Here is a 19,854-nt window from a genome sequence, read left to right on the forward strand (position 1 = left end):
ATGTGTTTGAAGCTGCAAAGGAAATGACTGAATCTTTCCTTTAGAGATGTATATTTCTCTGATGCCATCACAAAAGGGTACAGAATTCATTTTCTGTTATTAACAAAATGAATTAAGGCTGAGGGATTGAGTCTAATTGCAGAATTCTGTACTACTAAGCATGACAGCTGAGTACAATTTTGGATGTATCTTTTCATTTTCCAGGACATCAGACACTCAGGGATCTATGGGGAAAGGTGAGTTTTGCATTCCCACCCTTTAACAAGAAGTAACAATGAGCCTCCTCCCCTTATTTTGCTGTACATTCCTTTTCTCCTGAAAGGTAAGCATTTCACACTGTGTGCGACTGAGCATCCCTCCCCCTTTTTTTTTTTTTTTTTTTGGAGGTCTGGTTAGCTAAACTAATTCATTTAGACCTTATTCTGGTCTTCATATCTGCTTTCCTCCTTACACTTGCTTCAGCTCTGGAGGAATGGCAACAGCTGTGAGGAGCACACTACTATCAGCACATTCTTTGGATGGTCTCTATATAGGGTCTCATTTTAGCCTAAATAAACCTGCAGGCATTCTGAGGAAAGGAAGAGAGAACATGTTAATGATTCTTCTATCAATATTTTGGCAGTATATTTTTCCCAACATTTTCTAACACCTGCTCCCAAATTTAACCTTTCCCCACAAATATATTTTAAGGGTAAATCATATTACAGCTTAAGTTTCACTTACTGATTGCAGTTCTCAATACAGTGCCTTCCATTTTATTCAATCAATGGTCAAATTTCATCCTCTATTTAATTGGATTACAATTTCTCAAATCAAATTGTGTGTATTAAGAACAAACACAAATGCCACTCCGTGGGCCTCACAGGACGCACAGCCAGGAATAGGGGAGGGCAAAGGTGATTTTAAGCCACCTTTGCACCCCTGGATTCCAGGACTCACTGGGGACAGGAGTGGTCTCTTCTGTAATTTGCAAAAGCCCTGCCCAGACCATCTGTGGACTACTCTGCACCCCAGAGTAGTGTTGAGCTATGGCTGCTCCTTCTCTCACCCCGTCCTCACACAGGAATGTCTCTACGAAAGGCCACAAACGTCAGCTCTGTTCTATTCCTGAAGGGGTGGGGGCAGAATTCCCCCAGGAGCCATTTGAGACCTTTTATGAGCCCTCTAGGCTACTGCAGCAGTATTCATGAACTGCAGGGTGTAAAGGTGTCAGAATCTGGCCCTCTATTTGATCCACTTTAATCACTTCTAAGCAGGTAGTATTGGAAAATAAGTCACTGCCTATTTGCTACTTAATAAGAGGGCTCATTCAGAATTTGTTCTAAGCAGAAAGAATCCAAAGAAAACCCACAATTATAAAACAAAACAAAAAAACTGTTACAAGATTGTTACGGACATTACAAATACTGCCATGTGATGCCAAGATATAATATGCACCCTGGTGGACATATGTGTAACAAGATCAACAGTTTATTTCAAACCAAGTGATTGGAATGGGACTGAATGAAATAACAAGTAGGTACTGTGTTTCTATTGGTGTGATAGGGAATTAATGGCTGAAATCATTAACTAATATGTTAAGGGCCACAGTCTTGTGTTTTAGTTGTATTTCCTAATTACATATCAAGGCTGAGATTTTCAAAGCTGACTAAGGGATAGGATATGGAGACACAGCTGCCATTAAAATTAGACAAATATGCATCAATTCAGAATAAATGTATGCACTGCAACATTGGAACCCAAATCTCTAAACACTTATTCACACAAATAGTCCCATTCACTTTGATGAGACTATTTACATAATTAAGGATAGCTACATGAATCAAAGTTTGTAGGAATGCATCCCAGACTATTGTTGCTCTACTGTTGTGTTTTTATAGCAAAGTTCTCTCTAAAACAGGCAGATGCCAATAAACAGCATAAAACTATCAACATGCATGGGCAATAGTATAGCTCTGGGTTTTCAATATTTATTTGCCAACAGAAATCCAAGGCTATTTTACATATTTTTGTACTTGTTGCTACAATGCAGCATTTTTAGCACTTTGCAAAGATGCATTTAACCTATCAGCCCCATGCCACTTTCCAGCATGTAATTAAAGCATGATTCAAAGTCACTGGGAATCTTTCTGTTGACTTTAAGGGATGGAACCAAAGACACTAATGCACTGAAGTGAGGAATCAATAGCAGAGTGCACAAGGAGCAAAGATTTTCTTGGAGAATTTCATTATGAATTGATAGTGTTAAAAGCACAACATTTTGACAGGTTTCTGCTCAGTGCCAGCTTTGCCATATGAACAGAGCAAGTCAAACTAGGACAGGAAAGTATTTATTGCATGACTGACCTTTGCCTGTAGGGCCTACATATTTTCTATCTTATAAAGGGCAGAAGAAATCCTAGAACGAGCTTTAGCACAGATTAATTATCAAACTGCTAAGCTATCCCAAAATCTCTCTTTCATCCCCAAACACAAAAATATCAATTAAAGAAACCATATACTGAATTTGTAATGGAGTAATATTTTATTATATATTGTTGATCTTAACTGAATGTTGATTGCCCAACTAATCTGTACTGCTACAAGATGCTGAGGTGGAAAGAAACCTTTTTATTTTATAACCAAGAGGCATCCAGTTTCTCAATTCTGGTATCCTTTCCAGACAAGTCAGTGTCTATTTAGAGCAGGCAAGTTAATACCCTTGACAATCAGCAACAACGCACCATCATTTGCTTGTTAAAAGTAATCTGATTAAGAACAGAAGAAGCCATTTGGATAAAACTTGAACAATCAAATATCCAGCTCAAACTCAAAACAAATTTGAATTTTGTAAAGGTTTTATAGTTTGTTTTTTAAATGGACACATCAGCACTTGCTCGGTTCAACTGGGAATATAAGTAATGAAATATAGAAAAAAAATACCACAATTGTGCAATTTTTGGCCAGGAGAAAACCAGAGAATTTTGGAAATCTCTTTGATCAGGAAATCAGGCTAAGTTCAGATATGATGATTATCTGATGCCTATTTGAAGTGAACTTCAAAACCTTTTGAAGTTTGCCCATTACTAACAAGAATTCATCAGATAACAACTCTCATTTAATATTCTAGATAGCACCTTTCATTTGAAAGCATTTTGGACTCTATCCTACATGGTACTGAGCATTGTAGCCCACATAAAGCAAAGCACTTAAGCAGCTGTAAAATTTTCAATACATGAGTAACCCCATTGATCCTAGAGAACTCAGATCAAGACCTTTATTATAAACAGTGTACATCCAGGAATCACTTCTTCCACTAATGAAATGCAACTAGTTCTGGATGGAAGCAGTAACCAATCTAATAAATGAGAAGAGGAGAATTTTTGGACAACGACATCAGGATGAATCCCTAAGATTACTTCTAGAGCATTAATATTTAATATTCATGAAGGCCAGTCAGGATATTAGGTTTTGGGATACTTGTCTGAAAGTGTCTTATTTAGTGAACTACGTGGAATTCAGTGTATCAGCTTTAGAAGAGATTGTCTCTCCTGGTTCCATTGAATCTAGGTACAGTATTTACAACCTGATGCATAGAACACTAAATGAATTAGTAATCAGTAGCAAGTCAAATCAGTTTTTCCCAGAATTTGAATGATTTTTATTTTTATGATATTTGCCTTAAATTAGCTGCCTTAAAACATTTTGTTATCTAACTCTCAAACCCCCAGGTATCACTGATAAATTCATTCCATATATTAAATACACAATTACAGTAAGTCACTAAACTTCAGGAATCAACTTTCATGTCAGTTGGGTTTTCTTCTTCTGATTCAGCCGTGAGATTCAGTGCAGCCTAAGAGCAAAAAAAAAAAAAAAAAGATAGGAAAAAGAAGAATTACTCACCAGCATTAACAGAAATTGGTAAAAAAATGCTACAAACCAAAGCAAACAGAAACCGTGTTTAGATAACCTTCAGCATGACTATGCATTCTCCTATTCAGTGAAATAACACTTTAGTTTTTATTCCCCTCTACCATCAACAAGTAAGACTGTACAGAGACAAATATCTCTGATTCCCAAGCTAACAAAGGGTACTAAAGGGTGAAAGTGGATACAATACTGTAAGAATATTGATCTGGTCCCACCGTTTTTATGTAAACTCACTGACAATATCTTTCCAGAATGCAAAAAGAATGTGTCATCACCAGACTAATACTTATACAATTGTGAACCTATTTTATATGCCCTAACACTGGGTAATTACATAGGTGAAATGGCTACACACATAATTATTACTTATTTGTATATTTCATTACCCAATTTGCATGTGCAAATGCAGTAATAACTACATACCAAATATGCCTGCAATTGCATACATATGATTACATAAGCTTAATTGTGAAAACCTGACTTCAAATGTATTCTTAGATTCATTAAAAATAAGAGCCACCTGTAAAACATTTGTAAAATAAACAGGCTGTTATTACATCCAAAACATGTTAACAAACATTCCTCATGCAATGTAAAATCAAAGCTGAAATTACATTACTGACAATAAAATAAGAAGGGCAAGACAATTTAATGAAATTCAAAGAAAAAAAATTCTGGCAACAGCATACTAGAACTACAAACAGTCTTTACCAGTATCTTGAGTTACACAATCATTTAAAAAATATATATATTTGTTACTTGAAAACTTATTTAAAAAATGTCAAATTGAAAAGTGGGATCTAACACATTCTTTTGACCAGCAAGATATATGTAACTGGATACATTTCAGTTCTAGTAGCTGACCCAAGAGATATTGTTATACATGCTGCAATTCTTGCACAAGTCAAAATCTGATTCACGTTCCCTCACTTCCCTATAGTGACAGATTCAAGGAGTATTGTGAGGACTGTGTGCTTTAGCACACCAGGAAAGAAAGAGCCTCTAATTACTCTCAAGATTCACCTCCAGCTGATTAAATTAGCACTTATTGTAGCCATATGATCACAGGGGCAAAGGGAGGTAGCTGCTCCCCTGGGAATATTGAAACTTTCATTTGGAAAACACGTTGAATGTACAAAGTTAGAAATTTAAGGATAAGCTCCATCACCGTTTTTCTCAACTGCTGAAACAGGGGCACAGCTGGGGGAAAATGAGGCAGGGCAAGAGAGTTCCTATAATCAACTCATCCTTGATTGTGGGAATGGCCTGTGGGGGCCACTGGCAGTCAACAACTAGAGAGAACATTCCAAAGGCTGTTTTAACATGTACTGGGGATCAAGCTCTCTTCAGAAGGTCTGGAGAATATGGCCCAAATACTCTCTTTTAGGCCATAATGGAAGTGCTGACACAGCCTTAACTGTATAGCATTAGTGGGGACAGAAAAATCTCTATACAGGGATTACTTAGACTTTTTTTTTTTTTTTTTTTGGTACTTACGTCAGATTGCCCACTCTCATCTATCTCCTCAACTCGGGCCAAATTAGGGGCTCCATATTTATCTGTAAGCTCAGCTAATGTCCTTGATTTATCCCCCGATTCCTACAATTGAATTACAAAGCTTACTGTGAGTTACATTTGTGACAAAATTACTAATATTTAAGAACTCTGAAGATATGTTAAAGAATCTTAGTTTGCACTAAACTAATGAAAATAAACAGATGTCATAGACTAGAGATTTATGGTAACAATCCCCTGGCATAAATAAATAAAGTGTGAAAAGGTCTATGTATTACCGTTAGGGCTAATATTAGTTATTATTAGAGGAATTTGAACAACTTTAGGTTTTCATGTAGTACCTTTTCTCTATTTCACTTTCATAAAGTTTGATATTTAAAGTGATACACTGTCAATATTTTGACAAAATGATCTGAGAAAAATATTCTCCTTTAGATTGTGATGAACCCCATATACTGGAGGCTGGTCTATACTTAAAAATTTTACCAATATAGCCATGTCAGTTGGGGTGATTTTTTATTTTTAAAAAAGCCGTATGTAGACAAAGATATACGAGCAGAAAGATCCCTTATGACAGTATAATTTATTTTGCTCACAAACCAGAATAAGCTATATTGGTATAAACACTTTTATACTAGCATAAGTGCATCCACAGTAGGAAGGTTTACTGCGTTAGCTACACCATAGCTAAAGCAACAAAACTGTAGTAGTAGACAAACCCTAAGTGTGTTTGCATTTACAAATAGGAGGACTGGGGAAGTTATTCACTTGTGTTCCCATTTAAACAAAAACACTCTCATAACCATAACCAAGGAAGACTGCAGCACCACTAAGCAAACAAATGTATACTAAGTTGCATTCTAAAACCATTTATACTTGGTTATGAAAATTATGCTGAAGAGACTGATAGTACAGCCCAGTGTCTAACTCAGGAAATTTGAAATGAAGCTACAGGGCTAGACATGCATTCCAGAAATGTTCTTTCACAGATTTTGACAGTTTGGTAAAATGTCCATAGGCTAAAAGCATACATACACAATTCCTGCACTGATCAGAGAGGATGTTTGATATCTAAGCATGGATTTTGGAAAGGCTGGCTGGTGACATTATCTAATTATTAATTATTATTATTAATGGAACTTTGTCAGACCTCTTCAGCTTTTTGCTGCAAGGACAGCTCTTCTGCTCTCTCTTTCTCTGCCCTTTCTAGTTCCAGCTGAGCCTCCTCATGTTCTCGTTCCAGCTGAGCCTGCAGTCATTTTATGGAAGCAATATAACATGGACAAATTGAGGGGAAAAAAGGTAAACTACAGTAGGCTGACCTATGTTGGTGTTAAAGTTTGCAAAGCAGAGGTTTTATATATGTACTTTTTGTCAAGAGACAAGATGGATGAGATAATATATTTTATTGGACCAACTTCTGTTGGTGAAAGAGACAAGCTTTCGAGCTTACACAGCTCTTCTTCAGGTCTGGGAATTACTCATAGTGTTACAACTAAATACAAGATGGAACAGATTGTTTAGCATAAGTAGTTAACATATTTCAAGGGGGCTTAAATTCATGGACTGAATAGAGACACTAGATTTATGGCTTATTACAATGATCACCCACTAGCAACCTCCCACGTTTGTTTTCTCCCCATGTCTGGAGGGGTGTTAACAGACCACTTCACCTTGAATGGTCCCCTGAAGTGTGTGTTAACTACTTAGGCTAAACAATCTGTCCCATCTTTATGGCCCTTCGTTTCCAGTTTTTATTTTATTTATTTTTTCTCGGGAATGTATCGGTGTTTATTACTACAACAACAAAAACAGCTGAAAATCAGTGCAAAAACTTTTACTAATTTTTCTGGGTAAATATTGGGATTTATTTTGGTGGACTGAAGGACAGCGGGGGGAAAGCATTCAATAGATTAATGTTTTCATGAATGGAATTCAATGTGGTTTGCTGCAGAACTAAAACAGAACTCAAAACACAATGCCACCTCTGAGTTCAAGAAAACAATACATCACTAATCCCCAAATAAAGCTTTTCATTTGAATAAGCAGTTTACTGTTGTAGACTTAGAACTATTAGGCTATAAATATTTACATTTAATAATTGGGCCCAATATTTTAAAATATTTATAAACACTCATTGTGAGGTCTTTCAGTGTAATTTCCAAAAGTCCTGAGTAGTGTAGGCTCGCAGCACTCTTTTTAAGCAGTCTTTTCCCAGGCCCATTTTCCTACAGTCTTGGATGTAGCTGAATTTCAAAAATTCTCTTTCCACATCAGCTGAGCCAGGTGGGACACTGAGGATGCGAGAGACAGCACGGCTCAAAGTTGGACAGTCAGTGTGGTGGATTTCCCAGAATTCAAGAGGAGAGATGGAGTGGTTGTCTGTGGAAGGCATTGCCATATAGGCACTTTCCAGTTTTGTATTTTCTTCATTAGAAGCCACAAAAGGGGAGATTATACAAACATACTCTTTAAATTTATCAGCTGAGGCCACACTTTTACAATGAGGGTCAAACAGCACAATGACTTTCCAGAATGATGATTCTCTCTGAAAAGCTGTAGGGGACATATTGCAAGCGTCAATAACTTTCCACTTCTTTGACAGCTCTTTGTAAAAACTTTTGAAAGTTTTTGCAAGGTGGTCCTCCTGCACAGTGACAGGCAACACAGACATGAAAAAAAAATATTTTTTTTCTGGAATCTCCCCAGATGTGCTTTTGTGAGAAAGTTCTGCAGAGATATTGTTAACCAGAATGCCAGACACCTTTGTATTAGAAAATGTGACAACTGTTAAAGAACTGGATTTCAATTTCTTCTGTGCTTCATGTAATGGCTGAAGTGTTTCAATCAGGAATTTGAGTTTTGTACAAAGGCTTTGCCTAATTTCTTACATAGCTGCTTGAGATTTCAGCTTTTTGGCTTTTCCACTGTTGAACTCTTTGTGATCTAAAAGTTGCATTAATACACCTATTGCATTCTGAACACACTGTGCAGCCAAATACAGACTAAACCATCTTGTCGGTACAACTGGAATGCTGAAATGCTGTATTCAAGTGCGATCTCTTCGCAAACATCATAGAAGATTTTTTTTTTATTTGAATGCTTGAAAACTGCACCAGCATCTATTACGGAATTTTTTAAATCAGCCATTTTGGGAACCCCTGTTGCATGAGAGACAGCAATGTGCAGCAGGTGAGCTGGGCAAGACAAACAAAGCAATTTAGGTTTTTCATTCAGCTTTACATCTTGTGTTTGAACTTCACGCAGTAAGAAGCCGAGTCAGAATTCACTGTAGCTCAAATCCTTCCACATAAGTGCATATTCATTTAAAGTTTTACTGACACCTGCCGCAACTGTTTGACTGCTGACTTTACAAACTCCAGATCTGCCAAAATTAGTGCAGGCTTCTCCAAAACAAAATGAAAAATGAAAACAAAATCACTGGGATTGGGCAGTTGAGAACATCTGACGATTCGTCAAATATCAAAGAACTAACTATATTTCCAGTCAACCTCTCTTTAATTTTGTTGGTCAGAGCATCATCATTCTCCTCCAGATATTTCTTGGTCATATTGATTGAATTTGGCAAAGATTTTTCTGCTGGACAGAAATGTTATATAAAGTCCTCCAAAGGACCATCAACAAGGCTTAGCGGCTGCCCTGAAAAGCAGAGGGCATGTACAAATTCACTTATTACATCGTTTTGATCTCGCTCTTTCTGCCGTGCCCGGACAAATGCTGATTCCAATGTCTTAAGTGTCATTTGCTCTCGAAATGTTCTTTAATCCGGTTGGCCTGAGTGTCAAGTACGATGCCACACCATTTGCAGCACATACACCCAACTTCACCCTTTTCTCCCGTTTTTGTTTTTTTAAAACTTTTGAATACTTCCTTATGTTCTGAAACATATTCTGATTTTCGTTTTCTTCCCATTTTAGTGTGTCAAATCTTTAAACCGTTATCTGCTAACAGCTTGAAATGTGTATATGGTGGGTGTGAGATTCATTAGGATGTTCAGATGCGCATGCACTTCAGCGCTTGCGTGCATGCCTGTTTGTTTATTGTGTGCATCTTCTAGACTAATATATAGCCTTACTTCAACAGGCAGCTTTGCATATACACAAAAACTAATATATTATTGTAATACATATATCTCATGCAATGTACTGTACTTTCCTAATAAAACACGCTATTTTTTATATGTTTGAATTATACAGAAAAAAAACCAAATACTACTTTTTGAAAAAAAAAAAAAAAGATTTTTTTCAGTAAAAACGGTTTAAACTGAAAATGAAGGGGCTTATCCATCTTGTATTTAGCTGTGACATTCTGGGTAAGTTTCCCAGACCTGAAGAGGAGCTCTATGTAAGCTCAAAAGCTTGTCTCTCTTACCAATATAAGTCGGTTCAATGAAAGACATTATCTCACCCACCTCATCTCTCCAATATCCTGGAACTGACATGGCTACAACAACACTGCATGCTTTTTCGTCACCATTTACAATGTATTTTATGCTTGAAAACATAAACATACAATAACTGAAATAAGAAGAAGTTTAGATTTGTTGAAATATCAGGTGACTCAACAATCTTATCAGTTGTGGACCAGAATGGAGAGCAAGGTCTTTTGATTGTCAAAGGGAAAACAGAATAGACAATTGAAGACCTTACCCTTCCATACATCCCTCACACACACTCATTAAAGATCAAATCCAATGTCCATTTGAAGACAACTAGAACTCACAAGAATTTAAGCCCCAGATTTTTAAAGGTGTTTTAGGTACTACTGCATTCAGCGTTGCAATGTCTAACTGATTTAGGTGGCTAAATCTCATTTCAAAAGGGATTTAAACACATAGGAGCCAAAATCTCATTGATAGTCTATGGGGTTTGGGTTACTAAATGCCTAATCTGGCTTGAAAATGAGATTTAGGCTCCTAAATCAGTTAGCTGTTGCAACGCTGAACGCATGAACGTCTACATACCTTTAAAAATCTGGGCCTCAGGTCTTTGCTGCCATCATATGTCAGAAATTGCATAATTTAAGTATAAATAATGTTTTATTCATTAACACTTATGCTGGAGAATCAAATACTGACAGCAAAAATCTTGTTTTATTCGCTGTAATATTTTGTGAAAATATATTAACAAACATGACCACTAAGTCCAAAAGTGGCATTCAGATGCTCTTTGGTCATATGCAGTCATATAGAGCACATGCATGTGCCCAGAGCTAGTCGCTCAAAACTGTGACCCACACACAACCAGTCCCTTGAAAAATGTGACTTTACTGTGACAAAGCTGAGCGAAAATTCATAACAAATAACTTATTTGATTAATTTAGCCTTTTCTTTCTTTGTGAGCCACTTGCAGATATAACATCATATACTCATATGTATTAATTATTTGAAATTATTCATGAAATTCTTCAGCAAATATTTCGGTTTTTAAATTGTAAATTAAAAAGTATAAAAATATACAATATGCAATTCATGCTATAACTTACACAACTAAACTAATGAGAGCAGCATGAGTTTAAAATTCTATATTTGATTGTCATATGCTTAGATTACACTGTTATGGTTAATTATGTAAGCAATCCCAATCTGGGAATGGCAACAATACCATGCAATATACAAACGGGGCTATTTCAGACACTGCTCATTCAAACAGGTGGCTTCAGGTCATGGGAGGCAGAGGTCTGCTCTATCAAGGCCAGCTAGAAATGTGAGTCTTTATTTCTCATGTTTCAGTTCTATATAATTTTTTATGCTGAAATAACTCTACTGTGATGATAAATTGAGACGTATGAAGAATCAGGACATTTCCTTAGCCCATGCTATCCCACAACACAGATTTTGCCTTCTTTTATTTAACAGGAAACCTCCATCCACTAATCCCGACTCTTTCCACAAACACACAATTTCTGGATACATTCACTATTACCTTCTCTTCCCACATGCAGATGTTAGAGCAGAGCAGTTGGGCAAAGTAACACGAAGAAGGTTACACATTAAATTGCAGACATGCAAGTGGTTCCCTAGGTCTGCTTGAGGCTGCCCTTGTATATAACTAACACAGTATGAATTATTAAATATATATTCAAATATACATCCTACACATGTATTTTACAAATATTGAAACATTCACTTTGCATGAACACTCATAACAGAAATGCTCACATAATGTTTGTTGAAAGCAAACATGACAAAAATGCATACATGACCAAATCAAAATTCAACGTCCAATTCAAACAAATATTTGCCAAAAAAAAAAAAAAAAAAAAAAAAAATTCTCAGCTCTACACTCTACATAGGATAGGAGGCTACATCACAGATCAGGGAACCACAGTGGATGTGCTCCATGATCATACAATGGCAACCACTTGTAAAGTTGTGTGTTTATGTAAATTACAGATCTGTTGATTGTCTGCCACAATATAGGGAGCAGTCCACATCTACTGAATACACCTATTATGTGCATGGACAGTAGGGCTGTCAAACGATTAAAAAAATAATTTGCGATTAATCGTGATTTTAAACAATAATAGAATACCATTTATTAAAATATTTTTGGATGTTTTCTACATTTTCAAATATATTGATTTCAATTAAAACACAGAATACAAAGTGTACAGTGCTCACTTTATATTTATTTTTATTACAAATATTTGCACTGTAAAAAACAAAAGAAATAGTATTTTTCAATTCACCTTATACAAATACTGTAGTGCAATCTCTTTATCATGAAAATTCAACTTACAAATATAGATTACATACAAAAAATAACTGCACGCAAAAACAAAGCTATGTAAAACATTAGAGCCTACAAGTCCACTTAGACCTACTTCTTGTTCAGCCAACCGCTCAGACAAACAAGTTTGTTTGCATTTGCAGGAGATAATGGTGCCTGCTTCTTATTTACTATGTCACCTGAAAGTGAGAACAAGTGTTCCCATGACACTTTTGTAGCCAGAGTTGCAAGTTATTTACATGCCAGATATGCTAAACATTTGTATGCCCCTTATTGCTTCGGCCACCATTCTAGAGGACATACTTCAGTTATGTAATTAAAAAAAAAATCTACATTTGTAAGTTGCAGTTTCATGATAAAGATATTGCACTACAGTACTTGTATGAGGTGAATTGAAAAATACTATTTTTTATCATTTTTACAGTGCAAATATTTGTGATCAAAAATAATATAAAATGAGCACTGTACACTTTGTATTTTTTGTTGTAATTGAAATCAATATCTTTGAAAATGTAGAAAAATACCCAAAAAATATTTAATAAATTGGTATTCTGTTATGGTTTAACAGTACAATTAAAACTGCGATTAATCGCAATTAATTTTTTTAATAGCCATTAATATTTTTTAGATAATCGCATGAGTTAACTGCAATTGACAGCCTAATTGACAGGCAACTATACATAGTGAACGCCAGCAATTGTAAGTTACTGATGCTCAGAGAAGCCTTAAATTGGGTATTCTTTGCCTTAGGGTTCTGCATTATTTAAGGAGATCATACTGCAAAGTCAGTTTCCTTGCTTAGCCACTTCCATGTTCTGGATGGTCATGTCACTTATTATTTGGCACATAGACACTTTATACAAGTCACATTATAGTGCTTTTATGCTGCGTTATTGTAACACCATTATACAGACATATGCAATATGTCAACCATAAGATACATACCTAGGCTGGTTCCAGTGTTATGAGTAAGGCTGCGAGTCTGTCGTGGAGGTCACGGAAGTCACGGACTGCGTAACTTTCAGGGACCTCTGTGACTTTTGCAGGGGCCGGTGCAACTGGCCCGGGGACCGCCTGAGCAGCTCAGGCAGCCCCTGGGCCAGCCACACCAGCTGCTGCTGGGGCAGTCTCTGGCCACTATCTCCCTCCCCAGCAGCAGCAGGAGTTTGGGTGTGGGAGGGGGCTCAGGGCTAGGGGCTGGCATATGGGAGGGGGTGAGGGCTCTGGCCAGCTCTTACCTCAGGGGGCTCCCTGGAAGTGGTGACATGTCTCTCCCTTGGCTCCTAAGCGGAGACATGCCCAGGCAGCTCTATGCCTTGCCTTTGCCCGCAGGCACTGACCCCGCAGCTCCCAGCCAATGGGCGCTGCGGAGCCAGCACTTGGGGTGCAGGCAGAGCGCAGAGCTCCCTGGCCACGCCTCTGCCTAGGGAGCCACACGGAACCAGGTAGGGAACCTGCCAGCCCCGCCAAACCTCCCCCACACCCAGCACCAGCGAGGGTCCCGGGCCACACTCTCCTCCTCCCCCACCCCCGAGCACCCACAGCACTACTGGGTCACCTCTCATCCCCCCATAGCACCCAAGATTTAGTCAGGCGTTTATAGCACAAGTCATAGACAGGTCATGGGACATGAATTTTTGTTTACTCCCTGTGCCCTGTCCATGACTTTTACAAAAATACCCGTGATTAAAACTTAGCCTTAATTATGAGATGTCAATGCCACAGTATTATCTGCTAGAAATTTTAATTACTTTTATTATTGACTATATTTTGCCAGACCTGCTGCTCCTCTGCAAGTTTCTGCTGGAACATGAGTTCTTCTTCCTTCATTTTTTCTAACATTTCCAGTTCTTTCAGGGCCTCCTCACGCTCTTGCTCAAGTTCAGCCCTCTCCTGCTTCCTCTGTCATTGCAAGATATTGACAAATCAGAAAAAAGATTAACTAATATTGGCTATATTGTCATTAAAGTTTGTGAAAGAGTAACAGTAATCATTTTAAATGCAGAGAGATCCACCTGTTGTTCTTCATCTAAATTTCTCCTGTATTTGTAAATCCAGTATGCCAGATACTCTATTGGGTCTATGGGCCGATGCTCTACCACTTCTGCAAGTCCCTTTGCCAAGCATATTCCTAGGCATCTCTTGAGGTATTCAGACTCCATTCACACCTCCTGAAAAATGTAAAGGAAGCAGACACTAAATGGTGATTCCCGATTTAAACTAAAATATATTTTAAGAATTACTGACTAGACCATATCAAATAGTTTGTTGCAAATAGTTTAGCCAATGAATTCAGCCGTTTTTTTTTTTTGTGAATGCTCTGAAGAGGTTGTGCATTGTATTAAAGACAGTGTTATCTAGTTGACAAGGCACTAGGTTAGGAGTCAGTTCTGCCATGACCTGCTGGATAACTTTGGAAAAGGTCATTTGTGTCGATTCCCTTCTCACCCCTTTGTCCATCTTGCGTATTTAGACTGCAAGCTCTTCAAGGCACAAACTTTCTCTCACTGTGTGAACAATGCCTAGCAGCAGGGGTCCCAATCTGAGTTGGGGTCTATAGGCACTGTAGTATTACTTATAATAAATACTAGTTTGCTCATTTTTTACAAGTGTTCAATACTTTGTGCATGAACATTTTATCACAGAGTTTTTGAGCTGATTGCAATTAATATTTGCTATGCATACTTTATGACCTAGACATCTAAGTCACATGTTATTGTGTCTGCTCCCTGATCAGATGGCCTAAGCTTTATAAACTAGAATTCCCTTTTTTGTTCACAAATTATCTGTGAATATTTGTAATTGTTAGACTAATGTGAGAGTAATTAAAACAGCTTTGCAAAATGACTACGAGAGTAGTCCCAATACAAATGCTCTAATAAACAGATGTATTCATACTAGGATTTGAGAGATTTTGCTTCCAGAAAGAATTCTTGTGAATAAAAGTTTGTTCTTCTGTGGCTAGGTGAATAAAAGTCATGAATACAATCAAAACAAATGTGTAGGTTATAGCCATAAAAATCTTCATTAATGCTGCGTTACTGACAAAGAGCATGCACACATCTGATGTATTTTAATCAGAAAATGAAGTGGATGTGCACTTTCTGAAATAAATAATCTATATTATATGCCAGTATGGTATGATTTAAATAAAGCAAGAGACATTCCAATCCTGTGCCTAACTACAAGACCATCCTTCCTAAAAACAAATAACATCTTTAATTTACAAGCAAGCATAGGCAGACCCTGGAAGTTGGTATGAACTTACACTGCCTAAGAAAGTACTTCTCCCCAACTTTAGACGTGCTCCCCTTTGCCAAAAGAGTTCCAATCTGCCAGATATTTTGAGAAAAAACATCATTCACAGAGCATTTTTCTCAACTATGATTTACAGTGATTATTCATGAACTTGGCTTTTAATTTCCTCTGAATCTTAGACCCTCTGTCTTCTGACTATATTTGAAGCATATTAAAAGCAGATCAGATGAGGCTTGCTCTTGCTCCCATTGAAGTCAAAATCTCTGATTCTCTGTTCATTCAGACTGTAAAATAATATTTGTCTTAATATACTTCCCAGGATATGTTTGTTCTCCAGTCCAGTGAAGCACCACCATCGTCCATAGTTATACAGATAATGAAATAATAAAAACAAGCTTTAAAATTTATTCTTACTATATTCTATTTATGTAAGGCCAGATTCTAAAATCTTACTTATGTTGAGTATAACCTTTCTCCACAAAAAAAAGTCCTATTGAGGTAATTGGGACTACTTGTTGAGTAAAATATTAAAAGGATACTAGAATCTATGTTGTACCAATTTCTTTACAATGTTATAACTTCTTGAAGGACATATCATTTCAGTTGTTTTAAAAGTTTTTAACCATCTTTCTAACTAGATTACATTTAAGGAAACAACAAACTCTCTTAAACATGGCTCATTGTCAACTAGTTTTATAGAACTTCAGATGGAGATGCACAATGAGATATACATAACTCATCAGTTCAGAGAGAATTTTTTAAAATATGTACAGCGTAGGGACCATTCTTGTTAGGTAAATACCTCTCTTACACCTGCCTGTATGTATCCAAAACATAGAGTACAATTCTGCTCCATTTGTTTCAAAATGTAATTTCCACGAAGCAGTAGTTGCTTAACCTAGTTTAGGAAATATTCACTTATCTCCAGTTACAATAGTACATGATCACTACAGTTTTCCTTATAGTGCTAAATTCTATTAGCTCTTCTCTAATAGTCCCAAATAGCTATTTTCTGTCCCTAAATACACACTTCACTGAATTCAATGTGGATTCCAAAGGAACCTAGAAGCTACTTAGAATTTAAATAATTTCTGTGTATGACCTATTTAAGAAGAAGAAAACAGACCTTATCTAAAGGCAAGTCACACAAATGCAGGAGAACAGAAACATCACAGACTATTCCTTCCTTCTGGTCTCTTGCACAGAAACCCCTTAGGTATGCTTCCTGTTAAGTTCAAATCTTACTTTCTGGCACACTGGCATATATCAGTGTTTTGTCACAATGCACCTCCACAGAATGCACATCTGAACACACTTACCTCCTGAAGGTTCTATAGTTTCCTCTCACCTCAAAGGATTCTGCAACCCACTCTTCAAATATATTTACATTCTTGGCATGGTTTGTACACTTTGTTTTTGGGATGCTTGATTTTCTTGTTTAAACCATTTCTACAAGAAAAGAACAGTTAGGTATGAGACAAATATCAATAGCATAAAAGGCTTCATTTATGGGCATATGTCTCATCTCTGCTACTCATGAGATTAAAAATATATTGACTCAGAATGCAGTTTTTGTTTTCCTACAGCCTCACGTCAGCTAAGTTTTAAGCATGTGTATAAGTGTTTGTACGATCAGGACCCAATATATTACTACTATTACAATACTGTTATACAATATAATAATGATACGACTATAACAATGATAATACTAACATCCTTGTTTTGGGATTTGTGTGTGAACACTGACCGAATATTGCTTATTGTAGATACAGTACTGAAATCACGGTCTGTTTAGTATATGATTCCCAACGCTTTGAAAGTAATAAAAGATCACAGAAAAAAAAATAGTTTGACACACTTTCATTTTTAGTGTTAAACTTAGAACTCAAAATACATTTAGCTTTTTGCTATCATCTGCAAAATATCAGTTTTTTCTAAACCCTTTAGTAAGCACTGGCCCTTTACATACAGTTAAAGTAGAGGGTCAAACTGGAAAGCAGAAAATATATCAAGTGTAAAGAATATTTCTAATTTAGATACAAGGATAATAGCTCCCTTACAAATACTTAAGCACCATAACAATGTAAAAGACCTAGTCAACGTTTTATTTAGGCCAGGAGTGTTCACAGTGCAATCTGTGGTGCGCTAAAACATAATTTAAGATTGTTCTCTTTGTATAAGCAAAGAATGAGGGCAAAAATGATCATCTGTCAGTTTTTAATGCTGGTGAATGGAGATGAAAAACAACTCTTTCCAGGAAGGTGAAAATGCAAGCAAAATTATAGTTGTGTGTATTTGTGTTTTGATTTTCAACAGCTGTAGCACTATCTAGCTTGGGCTAAAACAGTGTTTTCAATCTGTGGACCCGGGGGCGGAGGGGTGTCCAAACTATGCCTAAAATTTCCAAAGGGGTCCACACCTCTATCTGAAATGTTTTAGGGGTCCACAAATGAAATAAGGTTGAAAACCACTGGTTTATATGATTTGTTATGAACCAACACGATGGTCCTGCTGGCTGGGGGACGGCTGCTGGGAAGCAGATGACCAGGGGCTGCGGCTGGTGCATTGTTGCTATAACCGGCCTGGAGGCGGTTTGGGGGAAAGGAGTGTGCTGAGAAGGTCCCGCAGACTCACGGGAGACCCATCGGCAGGGCAGAGCCACCCGCACGGGACCCCGGACATGGCGCCCCCTGCCGCTCCCCCGCGCACACGGCCCCCCGCGCCCCCTTCACGAGGGGAAACCGCTTTGAAAGGTTCCCCCGCGCCCCTTCCCACGCTGCGGCGCCGCGCACAGCCCAGATTCACTGGAGCGGAGCCCCACTGGGGACGACAAGGCCCGAGCTCATGCCCCCACCCCACTTCTCTGGGGGGCGCGACCCCCTGCTGCGGCCTGGGCGCCCTACCGGGTGCGTTCGCCAAGCAGCAGTGCAGCGCGTGCCAGCGAACCATGCGCGTGTGATGAGTAAGCGGGACTCGGCGGGCGAACGAGCGTCCAGTGTGGGAAAGGGGCGCCGGCCGTTGCTTTGAGGGGCGCGCAGCCGCAGAGGGCACCCCCGCAGCGCGCGGAGTGGGAGGGGCCTGCTCGAGAGCGTCCCGTCGCTAGGCAGCCGCCCGCGTGACCCGGGCGGTAGGATTGGTGGTGGGGCTGGTGCCAGGCGCTGTCACGTGAGTAAGGTGGGGGTTAACCCCCTCGGGGCCGGGTATTGGCAGAACATCGGCCCGGCCTGAGGGCAGCTCGCCTTGGAGAGCCGGACACGGTGGGATCCCGGCGTGTGGGCCGGACCGGGCGCGCCTGGTTCTCGGGGAACCGACCGCGCTCCGCCCACCCGTGGGCTGCGGCATCGCAGCGGGCACCTGGTGGGGTCAGTCAGCCCCGGGCGGGCAGCCTGGCTGGGGGGGGAGTGATAGTGGGGCCCCAGCGTGCAGCACGGCTCGGGAGCCTGTCACCATGTGTACAAAGGACTGTCCCGTCCCCTACACCCAGCGGTGAGTGACTGACTGATCTTTACACAACAGAAACCTCTGCTACTTTACCTCGCGTAATACCAGCAGCGTGCCAACTCCCCGCTGCTCATTGCGGTAGCTACCCATAGGGAAGGTAAAGAGCCCCTGGTCTGTTCCTGGAGAGGACACAATAACCTCAGTAACCTGGACAGAAGGGGTTCCCACTCAAACAGACTCCAGTGTACAAGACTTACTCCTGGTGGAATTCTGCACCAAAAAAAAAAAAAAAAAAAAATATATGTGTACAGTGTTTTAAAATTCTGCATATTTTATTTGTCAAAATAACACAGAATAATCACACCAGTTTTAATTATTTTTGGTCATTTATTTCAAAATACCTGTCACCAAGTATGTCTGAAACAATACAGACTAAAAAAACGATTCAGGAAATGTTTTTTGACAAATAGATTCCTTACTAGGCATATTAATACAGAACTCTGAGTAATAATTCATTTAAACTACAATACAGAACCATATTTACCACACCCCTCAGAAGCAAAGGCTTGGGGGAGTCAGTGGTAATGGAGGAGCTGGGGGAGTAAATTGCTGGGAAGGAACCTGGGTGTGAAGTTGGAGGGTTGTGGGAATGGGTGGGAAATATGGGTATGGGTAGGAAAAGTATGTTTTTGAGGGGCGGGGAGGATTGTTAGGGAGCTGCCCCCCTCCAGACCATGGCTGACTCCTAGCATCTCCCATTCGGTCAAGCACATCTACCCCTGTCCCCATGTGTTCCCACACTCCCTGTCCACATGTGTCCCTCCACCCCGACTCAGTCTCCCCATCCCCATGTGGCCCTGCACCCTCTCCTCCATCCCTATGTGGCTCTGTACCCTCTCCCTTTGTCCCCATGTGTCTCTGTGCCCCCACCTAGCCACTCCCCTGTCTCTATGTAGCTCTGCACCCCCTTCCCCAT

General features: G+C 38.9%; 1 protein-coding gene across 2 annotated transcripts; it reads right to left on the reverse strand.

Moving 5' to 3' along the window:
- Positions 1-2,501: 2,501 nt before the first annotated feature.
- On the reverse strand, positions 2,502-18,498 carry LOC128841084 (DPY30 domain-containing protein 1-like). 2 transcript variants are annotated; one of them, XM_054035789.1, is made up of 7 exons: positions 18,341-18,496; positions 16,757-16,886; positions 14,195-14,350; positions 13,959-14,081; positions 6,578-6,676; positions 5,410-5,511; positions 2,502-3,835 (listed from the first exon to the last, which is right to left on the reverse strand). In XM_054035789.1, the coding sequence occupies exons 3-7, from the start codon at positions 14,339-14,341 to the stop codon at positions 3,770-3,772; spliced, it is 537 nt and encodes a 178-aa protein (XP_053891764.1). In that variant the 5' UTR covers positions 14,342-14,350; positions 16,757-16,886; positions 18,341-18,496; the 3' UTR covers positions 2,502-3,769. The 2 variants fall into 2 exon arrangements, with proteins under 2 accessions (XP_053891764.1, XP_053891765.1); XM_054035790.1 differs by lacking the exon at positions 6,578-6,676 and having other exon boundaries at positions 18,341-18,498.
- Positions 18,499-19,854: the final 1,356 nt, after the last annotated feature.

The sequence above is a fragment of the Malaclemys terrapin genome, chromosome 7 (assembly GCF_027887155.1).
Source record: "Malaclemys terrapin pileata isolate rMalTer1 chromosome 7, rMalTer1.hap1, whole genome shotgun sequence".
NCBI lineage: Eukaryota > Metazoa > Chordata > Testudines > Emydidae > Malaclemys > Malaclemys terrapin.